This window comes from Rhinatrema bivittatum, chromosome 14 (genome assembly GCF_901001135.1).
Source record: "Rhinatrema bivittatum chromosome 14, aRhiBiv1.1, whole genome shotgun sequence".
NCBI lineage: Eukaryota > Metazoa > Chordata > Amphibia > Gymnophiona > Rhinatrematidae > Rhinatrema > Rhinatrema bivittatum.
Window position 1 is genome coordinate 75,792,443 of NC_042628.1, and position 16,244 is coordinate 75,808,686.

The 16,244-nt window shown below is 46.5% G+C and overlaps 1 protein-coding gene across 1 annotated transcript in view; it reads right to left on the reverse strand.

Annotated features, from left to right (window-relative positions):
* Positions 1–13,845, reverse strand: part of LOC115076331 (phospholipase A2 inhibitor and Ly6/PLAUR domain-containing protein-like) — a 43,494-nt gene extending 29,649 nt beyond the window's left edge. The window contains exons 1-3 of the mRNA XM_029577631.1: positions 13,713–13,845; positions 2,882–2,998; positions 635–787 (exon numbers count right to left, since the gene is read on the reverse strand). Of these exons, the coding sequence (XP_029433491.1) occupies positions 635–787; positions 2,882–2,998; positions 13,713–13,764 (322 nt within the window). The 5' untranslated portion in view covers positions 13,765–13,845. The remainder of the gene's footprint in view (positions 1–634; positions 788–2,881; positions 2,999–13,712) is intronic.
* Between the last annotated feature and the right edge of the window lie 2,399 nt (positions 13,846–16,244).

Here is a 16,244-nt window from a genome sequence, read left to right on the forward strand (position 1 = left end):
ACGTGGGAGGTCTGTCCCGGGTCCAACTCCCCTGGCCCCGATGGGCTGACACCGACCGCGCAGGGAGGGCCGACCCGGGGCGAGGGGGGGAAGCGCAGGACAGGACAGCTGCAGACAAAGCACCCTGAGCTTTGCATTCTATTGCATGTCATTTTCTGAGCAGATGCAGCTATAAGGAGTTGGAAATTAGCCCCAGACTGCTTGTTTGCCTCAGGGCCAGTTAACATCATTTTGAATACCGGATCTGGAGGGACAGGAAGGACTGGGGAACACTCCTGCCCCATTTCGACTTAGGAGACACCAAGGATGGGATAAAAGACAAGCGGGTGGGGGCGGGGTGGAAGGTGACCTACAAGAAGACTTGAAAGGTACATTTTTAAATATTGGGAGCACTGTTGTTTAATTCTCATTGAAAAATTAAAAGAAAACAAAAAAATGTCAGATTTCAGTGATTTTCTTTTTGTTTGTTGTCTAATTACCCACAACAAATTGAGGCTTTTTACATTTGTTTAGTTTGATTTCATTAGAAAAAACATTGTGCATCCATCATAGAATTTCATCCCAATGAATCAAGCAGGTAACCTGCTTAGTTAGCCAGCTAGGTCCATTTGAAAATCTATCTCTGAGTCCTTACTTGTGACAGGTCCACTGTTACAGTTGTCTTCATCGCAACATAAATTGAAGGCATCATAGGAAAAGTTACCGCCGTTGAAACAGATTGGAGTTTTACAGAGAAATGGGTCGTATTTTTTACACCCTTTCTTAATTGACATACGCACATCATTTCCTATGGAAACAAGAAAATATTTGTAAGAGGTCATACTTTGCAAAGTTCACAAGATTGATGATACACTTGTATGGTGCCCCTTGTTCTGCCACGAGATCCCTGCTTAAAACCTTTGAGGTAATATGTAAGACCCGTGTGTGAGTGCACATGTGCGTCATTTGCCAGTGTGTGCACATGGACATGGCGATTTTATAACCTACGCACAAGTTATGATATCGGCTATACGCGCATACATGTGCACATGATTTTATATTGATGTACGCATCTGCGTGCGTATGGCAACGCGAGCCTGCAAGTGGGGGAATTTTAGTAGCTATGCACACCGAAGCAATTACCTGTTTCCCCAGTTTGTTCCCACTTTGCCTTAGTAAAGGAGAGGACTAGCTGAACCCCCTAGGTAATTTGCCTCCCTTTTAACCTATTAGCCCCCAAGCCCTAAAACCTTACTGACTAGCCTAGTTTTTGTTTGTTACACAACTTACATACCGTCCCCAGCAGAAGTCACGTGGTTCTGGACACCGGCACGCGGTGGTATGCGTAAATACCCGCAAACTTCATGGAGCAGTTCTGACCCACTCATGCTCCTCCCAGACCACACTAATGCCCCACTCTTTTTGGTGGAAAACAATATATGGGCATAACGGGAGATAGGCATGTACCTGCGCGGGTTTCCAAATCCTTGCGCTGTTCAGCGGGCTGAGTCACGTTCATATCTGCCAGCTTTGGCACACGTAGAGCTTTTAAAATGAACCAGTTTACATCTATGAGCCTTCCATCCCTCTCTGCCCCTCCTAACCTGGAGGATTTGGATAGGATGCCTCATCCTATTGAGTACAGCCAGTTTAGGAATCTTTGCAATCATTTACTGCAGAGCAGAGAGGATGCAGTTTTCCATTCCCTGAAGAGTGCTCCCAGCCTGGTTGTGAATTTTATTTTGGAAGAGGTTCCTCTCTCTTTGCATGCCCTGCCAGAGGGTCATCCTTTATTTAGTTGCAATGACATAGACTTTTGCCAGATTCCCCCTTGGGAAGTCTCGTAAAGGGGCTGCAGACCTGTGAGCCCACTCTAGTGACAGTACCCTGCAGAATGAGATTTTTTATGGCCAAAATGTCTCCTGTTTTTCAAGAAGGGATGGCTTTGGAGACCTTCCACATTTTGGAGCAGGCTCCTCCCAACACAAAGGACAAGAGCTGAGGACCTGTGAGCATTAATCTACTCCCTAGCAGGGCAAGCACCAGTGATGGTGAAGCAGCAGTCACCGAGAGATTTCTCAGAGAACAAGTATTCAGATATTGTTTTGTGGGGAGGTTCTGCACAGGGCTCCAGGGCTGGGATAGCCTGGTTCTCACTTCCTAAAGGCTTTTCCTGCAAGAGAAGTCACCAGTACCAACATCAGGAAAGGAGGATCAAGATTCTGGAGTTTCCCACTCGGATCTCCACCTTATGGGACCAGGACAGGTTGGGTGATGGTGAATAAACTGGACTCAGGAAGGACTTTTCATATTTGAGAGGACCTCGCCAATAGGATTCCCATTTGGCACACTGGGAAAACTTTGTGCATTTTGGGAAGCTTTACGCAGATACCGGAGATAAAGGACACCTACCCAGAAGAGAAAAAACACCTTTGTACATCAGTCAGCTGTAAATTCATCTTTACTAAAAAATGGACTTTAATTTAATTATTACCGAATCAGTAAACATTTAATACACAGTGCCTAGTATGTCTCAGCATCTCATACCCTGGGGTGCAGCAGCTAACACCACACAAAGAGAAAGACACCATCACCTGGGCAATAAGTGAGAGCTTCCCCACAAAAAGGATGCACCCTTGGGACAGAGAGTCAGCATGGGAAGAGGGACAGCCGGATGCACAACCCAAAGAGTAAAGATACGTTTGGGTATCCTTGGGACTTAAATCCTGCCAGCATGAGTGACACATGCTTGTGTATAATTGGAAAAAAAGAGGTTAATATTTCATTTTTGAGAACCTTTAATTGAATATATAAGTTGCATTTGGGGGATTATTGATCAAAGCAGGGACCTAGAACCTAACCAGAAATGGAACAGCCTTCACCTGAAAGCCATGGCACTCACCCACTGTGTTATTTTCCAGCCTTGTCATACACATTTCGCCCTCGTTGCAGGTCTCAGAGATAGGTGAGCATTCAACTCCAGTAGTATTCAAGCACTTATGGCAATTCAGAGAGAGCCCTGAGAAAAAGGAGAAAACATGTTATATACACACTGCCAAATTCCAGTCATCTTCCTTCTCTTCTCATCTCCTCCCTATATCACACCTGCACCCTTCTTTCTTCAGCACCTCACCCTTTCTTCCCTTATCCTACAATACAATCTTAGACAAAAAACAGTTCTTCAAATTCCACAGGAAAGAAAAGAATTTAGCACAGGATCCCAGGGTCTTCCCTTAAAGGACTTTATATCTTCAGCCTCAACAGGAAAAGGTTGCAGAATCCCCTTTTCTAGCTCTCAGTTACTCACTAGTGGCAGGCTTGTAAAACGTAACTCTCCAGTTTCTAGATTAGATTCCTCCTTCATCCTCACTTTACCGCTCATAAAGCAGAGCTCCCTCTCCTGCAGATCCAGTGGTCCCTAGGGTAGAGCCCAGTCCCTTGATTGCTTCCCCCCTAGTGACTGAGTCACCATTTAGAGTGGTAGCCTACTCACCATCCCTTTAGAGGTTGGACCCTCCGGTCACTTCTAACTGACCACTTCTCCTGAACCTCCCATCTCTGGAATGTTCTCAATGATTAGGCAGAATGACGCCGAGCTGGCTTAATACATATTTCCTCCCAAGATCTACATCTTTATTCCTTTACCTCTCCACCCATTACACTAAGCTCTAAAATAGATCAAGTCTCTTCCTCATTCTTCTAAGTTCCCTCCTACAGTTCTTCATCCTAATCCTTCTCTCTCTTTCCAGTTCTTCTTTTCTCACCTTCATCCCACCTTGCTCACTGCTATGGACTTCTTTCCTCCCACCCACTTTCTTGCTTCCCCATAAACACACAGCCTCCTATCTTATACTCACACACACAAACTCCCAAACACACAACTTCCTCTCTCATACATACATGCACACCTCCAAACAAACAGCCTCCTCTCTTATATTCACACACAAACACACAACCCTGCCCCAGTGAGGACCTCAGCTCCGACCTATCCAAAGCCCTCTCCAACCTCAACTGCTCCAACCCTGAGGACGCAATAAACTCATGGAGCACCATTACCATTGACATAGCAAACAAATTATGCCCTATCGCCACACGCAACCTGAACTCTTCCAAAGACCTAAAACCATGGTACACTTCGGATCTTAAGCGCTTAAAAAATAATCTCAGACAAAAAGAAAGAGCATGGCATAAGGACCCTTCACCCCATAAGACATCCTCATTCAAATCAGCATTACATCATTACAGAACCTCTACCCTCAATGCCAAACGCGACTTTCACGCTAAAAAGATTCACAATTACATATACAACCCTAGAGCCCTCTTCGCCTATGTCTCTGAACTTACAAAACCAGAACCGCCAGTCATCCCAGACAAAGAGGCAAGCAGTAAATGCGAAGAACTGGCACTATACTTTCATAACAAAATATCAAACATACTTCTAAGATTCTCCCCAGATCCCCAACCCCCCTCCCTAGGCCCACTCCTCACCACCACTTCGCTCAATTCTCTTGACCTCACATCCTCCCTCGAAATAGCCTCAATCCTTAAAAAAATTAGCCCTGCCACCCACCCATCCGACACTGTTCCCAATAAAGCCCTCCTTACAATTCCTGATACCATAGCCAAACCCTTGGCTGATATCATCAACAGCTCCCTATCCTCAGGCATAGTCCCCAACTCCCTCAAACATGCCGCCGTCAAACCCCTCCTAAAAAAACCATCCTTAGACCCGAGAGACCCAGCCAACTTTCGCCCCATATCCAATCTCCTCCTCATATCAAAAATTATGGAAAAGGTAGTCAACACTCAACTTTCAGACTACCTGGAAGAAAACAAAATCCTGCACTCCTCCCAATTCGGCTTCTGCAAGCACCTCAACACAGAAACCCTCCTTCTCTCCCTCACCGACTTCCTTTTCAGAGACATGGACTATGGTTGTTGCTACATACTAGCCCTCCTGGACATCTCTGCTGCCTTTGACACTATAAGCCATAATCTCCTCCTCACTCGCCTAGCCCACATTGGCCTCTCAGGCACCGCACTCCTTTGGTTCACATCATACCTCACTAATAGAAAATTCTCAGTCAGAATTGGTAACTCTGAATCCGCCCACCACGCCCTCTCCTAGGGAGTCCCCCAAGGCTCCTCCCTCCACCCTTTTCAACTTACCCCCCTCTGTCAACTCCTATCAGACCTCGGCCTAAAAAATCTTCCTATACGCTGACGATGTACAAATCATCATACCTATCCATGAAATCCTCACAAACATGCTGGATCTCTGGAAAAATTGCCTTGAGTCCATCAATGCTCCTCCTCTCTAACCTTCAGCTAAACACATCCAAAATGGAGCTACTCCTCATCTCTCAACACTCACCCCCTAAACTCGCCATTGCTAATGATCCTGCTTATGACTTCTTCAGCAGGCAACCCAGTGGACGAAACCTCGGGGTTCAAATTGAACAACAACTGAACCTAAAAAAACATATCAACCTAATCCTCAAGGAAGGTTTCTTTAAACTCAACATCATGAAAAAATTAAAACCACTACTTCTTGCCAGCGACTTTCGCACCGTCATTCAAGCCACCCTTTCAGCAAAAATGGATTACTGCAACTCCCTCTTCCTAGGCCTCCCCTACTCTTCAATAAAACCCCTTCAAATGCTGCAGAATGCAGTAGCAAGAACCATATCTAACGCCTGTAAATATGACCACATCACGCCTCTCCTCAAAAACTTGCACTGGCTGCCGATCCCCTCTCGCATCATATATAAAACCCTATCTCTGACCCACAAAGCTCTACATATACACAACTCTAACTAGCTCATTGATTCTTTCTGCCCCTCACAATCTAACAAACCTACCAGAGCTTCCAACAATGGGACCCTCCACGTACCCTCACTACAAAAGGCACACCTCTCCTCCACAAGGAACCGAGCCTTGTCCATTGCTGGTCCCACACTCTGGAACTCCCTACCTCACAACCTACGACTTGAGACATGCACCGCTAAATTCAGAGCCAACTTAAAAACCTGGCTCTTCAAACAAGCCTATCAGTAGTAATTTCCCCTCTCCCGGCCAACGTCCTCTTATACAAAATCTTGGTTACTTATATTTAACCCAATGTTTATTTCGTTAACTCTTAAGTTGTTCTTGAGTTGCCTCGCTCCATTGTATTTTTCTCACCTTTGACCTAGCAGTTCCTTTACGCTCCCCCCCCCCCCCCGACCCTGTTCTATGTATTTTCCATCCTGCATGTTTGATGTAAACTGATATGATGTACCCACTAATATCGGTATAGAAAAATTACCAAATAAATAAATAAATAAAATTTCCTCTCTCATACACACATGCACACCTCCAAATACTCAGCCTCCTCTCTTATACACACGTGGTCCCTCCTCTCTCATACACACATGCACACCTCGAAACGCACAGCCTCCTCTCTCATACACACATGCACACCTCCAAACACACAGCCTCCTCTCTTATACACTTGTGGTTCGCTGTCCCTTCTCTCTCAAACACAGATGCACAGTCCCAAAAACACAGCCTCCTCTCTTATACACACGTGGTCCCTCCTCTCTCATACACACATGCACACCTCCAAACACACAGCCTCCTCTCTTATACACACGTGTTCCCTCCTCTCTCATGCACACCTCCAAACGCACAGCCTCCTCTCTCATACACATATGCACACCTCCAAACACACAGCCTCCTCTCTTATACACACGTGGTCCCTCCTCTCTCATGCACACCTCCAAACGCACAGCCTCTTCTCTCATACACACATGCACACCTCCAAACACACAGCCTCCTCTCTCATACACACTTGCACACCTCCAAACACACAGCCTCCTCTCTTATACACATGTGGTCCCTTCTCTCTCATACACACATGCACACCTCCAAACACACAGCCTCCTCTCTTATACACACGTGGTCCCTCCTCTCTCATGCACAACTCCAAACGCACAGCCTCCTCTCTCATACACACATGCACACCTCCAAACACACAGCCTCCTCTCTTATACACACGTGGTCCCTCCTCTCTCATACACACTTGCACACCTCCAAATGCACAGCCTCCTCTCTCATACACTTGTGGTTCACTGTCCCTTCTCTCTCAAACTCAGATGCACACCTCCAAACACACAGCCTCCTCTCTTATACACACGTGGTCCCTCCTCTCTCATGCACACATCCAAACGCATAGCCTCCTCTCTCATACACACATGCACACCTCCAAACACACAGCCTCCTCTCTTATACACTTGTGGTTCACTGTCCCTTCTCTCTCAAACACAGATGCACAGTCCCAAACACACAGCCTCCTGTCTCAGACAGAGATGGTTCACTGTCCCTTTCCTTAAAACCTTCCCAGCTTTTCATATATCTCCCTTGTGCCACCTGTCTCTCAATATTCTGTCCTTCTCCTCTGTGCACTCCTCTCTTGTGTGGCCCTCCTGTCTTTAGTCCCCTCCCTCCCCATGCTCTTATCTTTTTCTCCCTCCTTCTTCCCTCCTCCCCAGTGCCTTCCTCTTCCTCCTTTCCTCTTGTGACCCCCTTTCTCCTTTGTGTCTCTTCCTTCTCTTCCCTTCCTCATCTGTCTCTTCCTTCCTTTCCCCATCTGTCTCTCCCATTGTGCCTCTCACCTTCCCTGTGACCTTCCTTACAATCCACCTATGTGCCTCTTTCATCCCTATGTGGCCATCTTCCTGTCCCTCTGCTTTTCTCTGTGCCCCCTCTGTCTTTCCCCTTTCCCCATCCTGTGACTCTGACTGTCTCTTTCTCCATCTTCCCCTCCTCTGTGACTGTATCCCTTGGCTGGCTCACTGCAGCCCCTCTCTCAGGTCTTAGCCCAGCACTCAGTGAGGGAGGGGGAGGGACCCAGAGGGCATTGCTGCAGAGATCTGTGGAGCCACTTGGAACTGAGAGACCTGATGGACCCACCTCCTCTACCCATCCCATCCAATCACAACCCAGGAACGGAGGCAAAAGCAGTCAGGAACCAGCTCAGCTCTGGGTTCTGTCTTCCCCTGTAATCAGGAAGTTGTGGGAAAGAGGAGCCTCTTACAAAAACCGGATTTTCAGTGTCTATCAGTACTTCTGATCGGACACTGTACAGCATATCTGAAAACCTGGCTGTCTGGTCCAAAACTGGGCAGTGGGCAACCCCACTCTGAACTAAGCCTAGAATTCTTGTAAATATGCAAGCCCTGGTTCAGAGCCTCCTAGAAGGGCAGAAGCAGCTGCAGGAAAGTGTCCTGAAGTACCAGAGTCTCTGGACCAACACCTGGGAAAAAGCAGAAGCAGGCAGGGCATGGATAATTGCCAGTCTGGCTAAACTAAAACTAGGGCTGGACAGAACAGCTGGAAACAGAGAAAGTGTCTCAGCTACACAAATCAGCTGTGACTCTGCTCTACCCTGAAAAGGGACACTGCTCTAGAGGAAGCTGGAAGTAACACGGCAGCTGACATCAGACCAGATTCTGACTGGCAAGTGTTACCAGGGAGCGCTAGAGAGAATGTGCCCTTGGGCCCCTGGCACAATCCCGCGCCAAGGGTAGGTGTAGCGTGGGTGGCGAGAGGCAGCCCGACCCCCAGCCAGACCCGCATGCCTCTGGAACCAACTGTGGAGTGTTGGTGATGAACAGTCCTCCGACCGTTCCCGGCCCTTTCGGACCTGCCGCTGGGATGGCAAAAGGCAGCAGGCCAGACTCAGGGCGTGGGCAGACGAAGGATCAGGAACAGACGACGAAGACTCGGGAAACACAGACTGTAGATGTAGACTCTGAAACAAGTAGACGTTGGCACTGTCCCTCAGAGCGCCCTACACAGCCAGTACGACCGGTCTGGCCTCGGACCACCCTGTCCCACATCCGCGGGAGCGGAACTAGCGCATGAAAGGAAATATGCTGCACAAAGCAGTCCAGGGTAATGTACTGCAAACCGGCAGTCAAAAGCGAACTACTGCACACCGGCAGTCAAAAGCAGGAGGCTGCCCACCGGCAGTGTGAAATAGGTTACTGCACACCAGCAGTCAAAAGCAGGTTAAAACATCAGGGTCAGGAACAAACGTCAAGGAACATCATGAAACATCAGGACGTGCAAGACACTGGACACCAAGCTGAAACAGAAATGAAGGCCTGACAGAGCACTGAAAGAGGCGATATTCAGAGATGTGTAACTCCAATGCAAGGCGAAGCATGAGTGTTAGAGCAAAGCTTTTATAGCCCAGGAGCAGGCAACTCACTGGGAGGAGTCCAGATGGGCCGTCCCTCGCTGGCTCTATAAGAGTGGCGAGGAGCCGCGGGCCCGCCCCTTAGGAGAAGGGCGTGGCCCACACAGAGCATCCAGGCTGCAGTGGAGCAGGCCTCGAGTAGGCCCTGAACAACACCGAAGGCTTCCCAGGTCGTGGAGCAGGATCCGGACAGTTGCTCAGGTGAAGCCCTGGCTTCGGAGCGGCCTCCAGAAGGGGGAGGGGACCAGAGAACACGAGACCAGGAACAAGAGACCAAGAGAACACACGACCGGTGAACACGCGACCGACATAAAAAAAAAACACAAAAGAGGGAGCATGTGAACGGGGAACGCGAGAATGGAGAGCGACAAGGGAAACCCGCACACAGGAGGAACAAGCACAACCGCACAACCAAGCGCAACTGCAACAAGCGCAACTGCAACAAGCGCAACCACACACAACAGCACCAACAAGTGCCCAGCACAAAAAACCGCACACAGCACAAACAAGCACAAGCGGTAGACAGCACAGATGAGCGACAAGTGGAAGGCAGCACAGACAAGCAAAAGCAGAACAACAGCAGAAACGAGTTCCATGAAGTTAGCATGTGGCACATTTAAAACTAATCGGAGAAAGTTCTTTTTTACTCAGCGCACAATTAAACTCTGGAATTTGTTGCCAGAGGATGTGGTTAGTGCAGTTAGTATAGCTGTGTTTAAAAAAGGATTGGATAAGTTCTTGGAGGAGAAGTCCATTACCTGCTATTAAGTTCACTTAGAGAATAGCCACTGCCATTAGCAATGGTAACATGGAATAGACTTAGTTTTTGGGTACTTGCTAGGTTCTTAGGGCCTGGATTGGCCACTGTTGGAAACAGGATGCTGGGCTTGATGGACCCTTGGTCTGACCCAGTATGGCATTTTCTTATGTTCTTATGAGCAAAAGGAGGACCACAGCAGAAACGAGCAACAGCAGGACAAGGAACAGAAGACCAGAAACAGGAAACAATGGAGGGAATCCAGGGTGGGAGCAGGCTATGGCAAAAACATCAGGAGGAGCGCAGGCGCCTCCTGCGGGTCGGGGGAACCAGACAGCTGGCGCCCCCAGCAGGTCAAAGTGAAGAAAACCAGAAAATTTTCTGGGTCCAGAAACAAAACAAGAATATTGGGAATTATTAGAAAGGGAATGGTGAATAAAACGGAAAATGTCAAAATGCCTCTGTATCACTCCATGATGAGACCGCACCTTGAATACTGTGTACAATTCTGGTCGCCGCATCTCAAAAAAGATATAATTGCAATGGAGAAGGTACAGAGAAGGGCAACCAAAATAAGGGGAATGGAACAGCTCCCCTATGAGGAAAGACTAAAGAGGTTAGGGCTGTTCAGCTTGGAGAAGAGACGGCTGAGGGGGGGATATGATAGAGGTGTTTAAAATCATGAGAGGTCTAGAACGGGTAGATGTGAATTGGTTATTTACGCTTTCGGATAATAGAAAGACTCCATGAAGTTAGCATGGGGCACATTTAAAACTAATCGGAGAAAGTTCTTTTTTACTCAACGCACAATTAAACTCTGGAATTTGTTGCCAGAGGATGTGGTTAGTGCAGTTAGTATAGCTGAGTTTAAAAAAGGATTGGATAAGTTCTTGGAGGAGGAGTCCATTACCTGCTATTAAGTTCACTTAGAGAATAGCCACTGCCATTAGCAACGGTAACATGGAATAGACTTAGTTTTTGGGTACTTGCCAGGTTCTTATGGCCTGGATTGGCCACTGTTGGAAACAGGATGCTGGGCTTGATGGACCCTTGGTCTGACCCAGTATGGCATGTTCTTATGTTCTTAAGACATGGGATCTGTAGGTCACCAATGCTGAGCTTCAAGCCCATGTGCAGGTGGTAAACCTCTGGGAGAATAGGACCTGAGAGAGAGAGAAGAGGCAGTCCGGCAAGAGTGTGCAGAGTTGAATGAAGCACATGTGGAGCTGGCACAGCAGCTAGCAGACTTGTAGCACTGAACCAGCACAAGGTACAAGAATGTACCAGAATATAGAAAGAAAGGCAATTCTGGAAACCACCATGCAGGTACTACAGAAACAGGTGGCATAGGCAGGGGCCAAATATGAGTGCAGATAAGAACATAAGAACAAAAGAATTGCCATACTGAGTCAGACCAAGGGTCCATGAAGCCCAGTATCCTGTTTCCAACAGTGGCCAATCCAAGTCACAAATTCCTGGCAAGTACCCAAAAATTAAATAAATCTCAAGCTACTGTTGCTTATTAATTACCGTAATAGCAGTTTATGGATGTAACCTCTAGGAACTTATCCAAACCTTTTCTAACCCAATTACACTAACTGCTGAAACCATGATAGGCTTCTAAGAAATCTAAAAAGTCAGGGATAAGAGGTGATATCCTGTTGTGGATTGCAAACTGGTTAAAAGACAGGAAACAGAGAGTAGGATTAAATGGTCTGTTGTCACAATGAAAAAGGGTAAACAGTGGAGTGCCTCAGGGATCTGTACTTGGACCGGTGCTTTTTAATATATTTATAAAAGATCTGGAAAGGAATATGACGAGTGAGGGGATCAAATTTGCAGATGACACAAAATTATGCAGGGTTGTTAAATCTCAAGTGGATTGTGATAAATTGCAGGAGGATCTTGAGAGACTGGAAGATTGGGCAACCAAATGGCAGATGAAACTTACTGTGGACAAGTGCAAGGTGATGCATATAGGGAAAAATAACCTTTGTTGTAGTTACACGATTTTAGGTTCCATCTTAGGAGTTACCTCCCAGAAAAGAGATCTAAGAACATAAGAACATAAGAAAATGCTATACTAGGTCAGACCAAGGGTCCATCAAGCCCAGCATCCTGTTTCCAACAGTGGCCAATCCAGGCCCTAAGAACCTGGCAAGTACCCAAAAAACTAAGTCTATTCCATGTAACCATTGCTAATGGCAGTGGCTATTCTCTAAGTGAACTTAATAGCAGGTAATGGACTTCTCCTCCAAGAACTTATCCAATCCTTTTTTAAACACAGCTATACTAACTGCACGGACCACATTCTCTGGCAACAAATTCCAGAGTTTAATTGTGCGTTGAGTAAAAAAGAACTTTCTCCAATTAGTTTTAAATGTGCCCCATGCTAACTTCATGGAGTGTCCCCTAGTCTTTCTACTATCCGAAAGAGTAAATAACCGATTCACATCTACCCGTTCTAGACCTCTCATGATTTTAAACACCTCTATCATATCCCCCCTCAGTCGTCTCTTCTCCAAGCTGAAAAGTCCTAACCTCTTTAGTCTTTCCTCATAGGGGAGTTGTTCCATTCCCCTTATCATTTTGGTAGCCCTTCTCTGTACCTTCTCCATCTAGGCGTCATAGTGGATAATACATTGAAATCGTCAGCTCAGTGTGCTGTGGCAGTCAAAAAATCAAACAGAATGTTAGGAATTATTAGGAAGGGAATGGCAAATAAAAAGGTGAATGCCTCTGTATAGCTCCATGGTGAGACCACACCTTGAATATTGTATGCAATTCTGGTTGCCACATCTCAAAAAAGATATAGTTACACTAGAGAAAGTGCAGAGAAGGGCAACCAAAATGATAATGAGCATGGAATGGCTGACTCTCTTATGAGCAAAGGCTAAAGAGGTTAGGGCTGTTCAGCTTGGAGAAGAGACGGCTGAGGGGAAATTTGATAGAGGTCTATAAAATCTTGAAAGGACTTGAACGGGTTAATGTAAATCAGTTATTTACTCTCTTACATAATAGAAGGACTAGGGGACACTCCATGAAGTTAGCAAGTAGATCATTTAAAACAAATCAAAGAAAAATCTTTTTCACTCAGTACATAGTTAAACTCTGGAATTCATTAGCAGAGGATGTGGTTAGTGCAGTTAGTGTAACTGGGTTTTAAAAAAGGTGGATAAGTTCCTAGTGGAGAAGTCCATTAACTGCTATTAATCAAGCTGATTTAGGGAATAGCCTCTGCTATTACTGGCATCAGTAGGATGGGATCTATTTAGTGTTTGGGTACTTGCCAGGTATTTGTAGCTTGGATTGACCACTGTTGGAAACAGGATGCTGGGCTTGATAGACCCTTGGTCTGACTCAGTATGGCATGTTCTTATGTTCTTAATGTTTAGTAAATCATTTGTGTAGTGAGGAAAGGAGGAGGGAGTCTAGAGGAAGAGGACCAGGTGACATGGAGAGTGATCATTAACTTCTAAATTAAAAGAGATAGGAAAAAATGTTCTTTTCTATTACTAGCCTTCCTTCCAGTGCAATAGCATCTGACATGATAGACACAGTTTGGTTTTCTTTCTGAAAAGAAGCTCACCTGCATGTGTGTAATGTCTCAAGAGTTCATTTGGCAAACAGTAATGAACCGACTAAGCTACAAGAAGTAGAAGGGAAGGAATATTAATGGGAATCAGTTTGGGAATGGTAATTTAGGAAGAGAAACCAGGGAAGGTGTCTCACCTGTAACAATCAGAGCAGAGAAGATGTAGATGCTGATGAGAGAAGCCCTCATGGTGCCGGAGAGATGATGGAGCTGGATGCTCTGTGTATGACAGGTTCCGAGCTCACCCTCTGGTCCTCTATAACACCTCCTGCTCAGGATACAGTATTTATCCTCTGGGGAACAGGAAGCTCCTGCCTGACCAGGAAGATACGACCCTCGACTGACACGCCCCCCCTGAACTTAACAACCATTACCCCCCTCTTCCCCCCCACATCACTGTACCCCCCCCCTCCCACCCTCCTCCTCCCCCTCCCACCCTCCTCCTCCTCCTCCTCCTCCCAACCCAACCCAACACCCCATCTTCCTTCTCCCCTCCAATACCATATACCCGACACCTTTGTGAATAGTTAAAGACCGGACACCTTGTGAATAGCTGTAAATCTAAATAATGTTTACCTATGTTTATCTATTCTAAATTATTGTAAATCCTGTTGCTACATTATCTATGTTTATCTACTCTAAATTATTGTAAAGCCCGTTGCTACGTTACGTTACACTGTGAACCGGGGTGATGTTTTTAACGTGCCCCGGTATATAAAAACCTCTTAAATAAATAAATAAATAAATAAATGTGAGAAATGTCTACTGCTGAATATGCAATGTGGCTGTGGCACTTCAAAGACAGTCAGTCATGAAAAGGATCCGCACCACGATAATGAGAGGAGCTTCCCCTCGGTGCCGTGAGAATACTTTTTACCTGATTCTTATTTATTCCTTCTCTTATTTATTTATCCTAAGTGTCTGCAACCAGGACATGGAGGCACATATCTGAGAGCCTAAATGCTAATTACCAGAATCTTTTTATTAAATATAGCTTTTTCTTTAATTATGAGGCAACTTTGCCTTGTCATATTGATATAATTGTAGTACATAGACATTTAATCCCATCCATGTGATCACAGTGCTCCTTTCCCAGGAAGATTTTAAGGGGTAAATTCTCAGTAAGCCACTCAGTGGTTAAATTTCAGTTGGTAAAAAGTAGGGAGATTTCAGGTTGTGGCTGAAAATTCTCCTAACTTTAATTTTGCTGGCTTGTCATTAGGCCCCAGTGCATAGAAATATCCTCCCCTGTCAGTGAAAGTCAGGATATGCTCTGCTCCTATTCTACCTTTTCATAAGTCCTTCCAGCCCTTAGAGATGGAGTTTATTGTTTAGAGATCAGAGTTCTCCAATAGAGTTTTTTAGAGAAATAAACCAAACCCGGATATATGAAAATAAGACTGCGCCGCCGCCGACGTTAACGGCCGCCCATCAACCCTCCCTGCGCCCCCAAGCCTCCAACTAGGCCTAGGAGCCACGTCCAGCTGACGCCTGGGAGGCCAGCCTTCGCTGCCCCTTAAATCCGGGCTTACCTTTGCAGCGCCGCACGCCGGGCATCGCGCGCACGAAGGAGCGCGACCTAAGGTGCCTGCCCCTTAGTGCGCCCCTTTGTGCGTCCCTACTTACCTCCCTCTAAATTTTCCCATTTCATCCCCCTGCAACTGCCTCTCCCACCACCTCTCTCTCTCTTACACCCCTTGTCCCCCCCCCACCCAGTCTCCTTCTACACACCCTCCCACCCGCCTAAAGAGAGACACTCTTTGCACCATCTAACCTGCTACCTACTCTACGTCCAGCCCTGCACCCTCCTTCCTTCCTCAACCCCGCCAGCCCCTACCGGGCAACAACAACTATGCACACCTTCCTCATCCCTACCATCAAACATTATCCCCTGACACACCACCCCCTCATCTCCAAATTCCCAACAAAGCAACACAGAAACCTCCTTCCCATCCTGACCACCCCCTTACTCAAATAATCGGACTCTCTACCTTCGTCATCCTCCTCCTGAATGCCCAATCTATCTCCAAAAAACATCTTTAATAAATGACATACTTACTGATGACAGGCCAGATATACTAGCCATAACTGAAACATGGCTGAAGGACACCGACACCACCCTAATCAATCAACTCCCAGTTGAAACCTATGACATTTTCTCTATCCCCAGGCCCAAAATAAAAGGAGGCGGTCTCCTCCTTGCAGCTAAATAGGCCCTGAAACTCTCATATAAACCCATCCCCCCACCTCACAGACTAGAAATCAGCATTTTCACTGCTCCTAACCTACAAGTCTGCCTGGCCTACGCCCACCCAGGGCTCCTCGAAAAGAACCCTTCCCTCTTAATTGAACACATCTCCAAACACATAAATTGTCATTCACCTGCTATCATTTTAGGAGATTTCAACATCCATGTTGACGCCAAGCCCATTTCATCCACATGCGATGCCATACTTTCTGTACTAGATGCACTAGGATTCAAACAACTCATATCTAGCCCCACCCACCGAGCAGGTCACACACTTGACCTCATTTTCACCAATTCCAGTATCCAATCCAACTCACCCACTTGCTCCCTAATCCCCTGGTCCGATCACTACCGCATCAACATCACCTGCACTATAAACAACACCGTTACACCCTCACAATCCACCAAAAAAAACATTCAC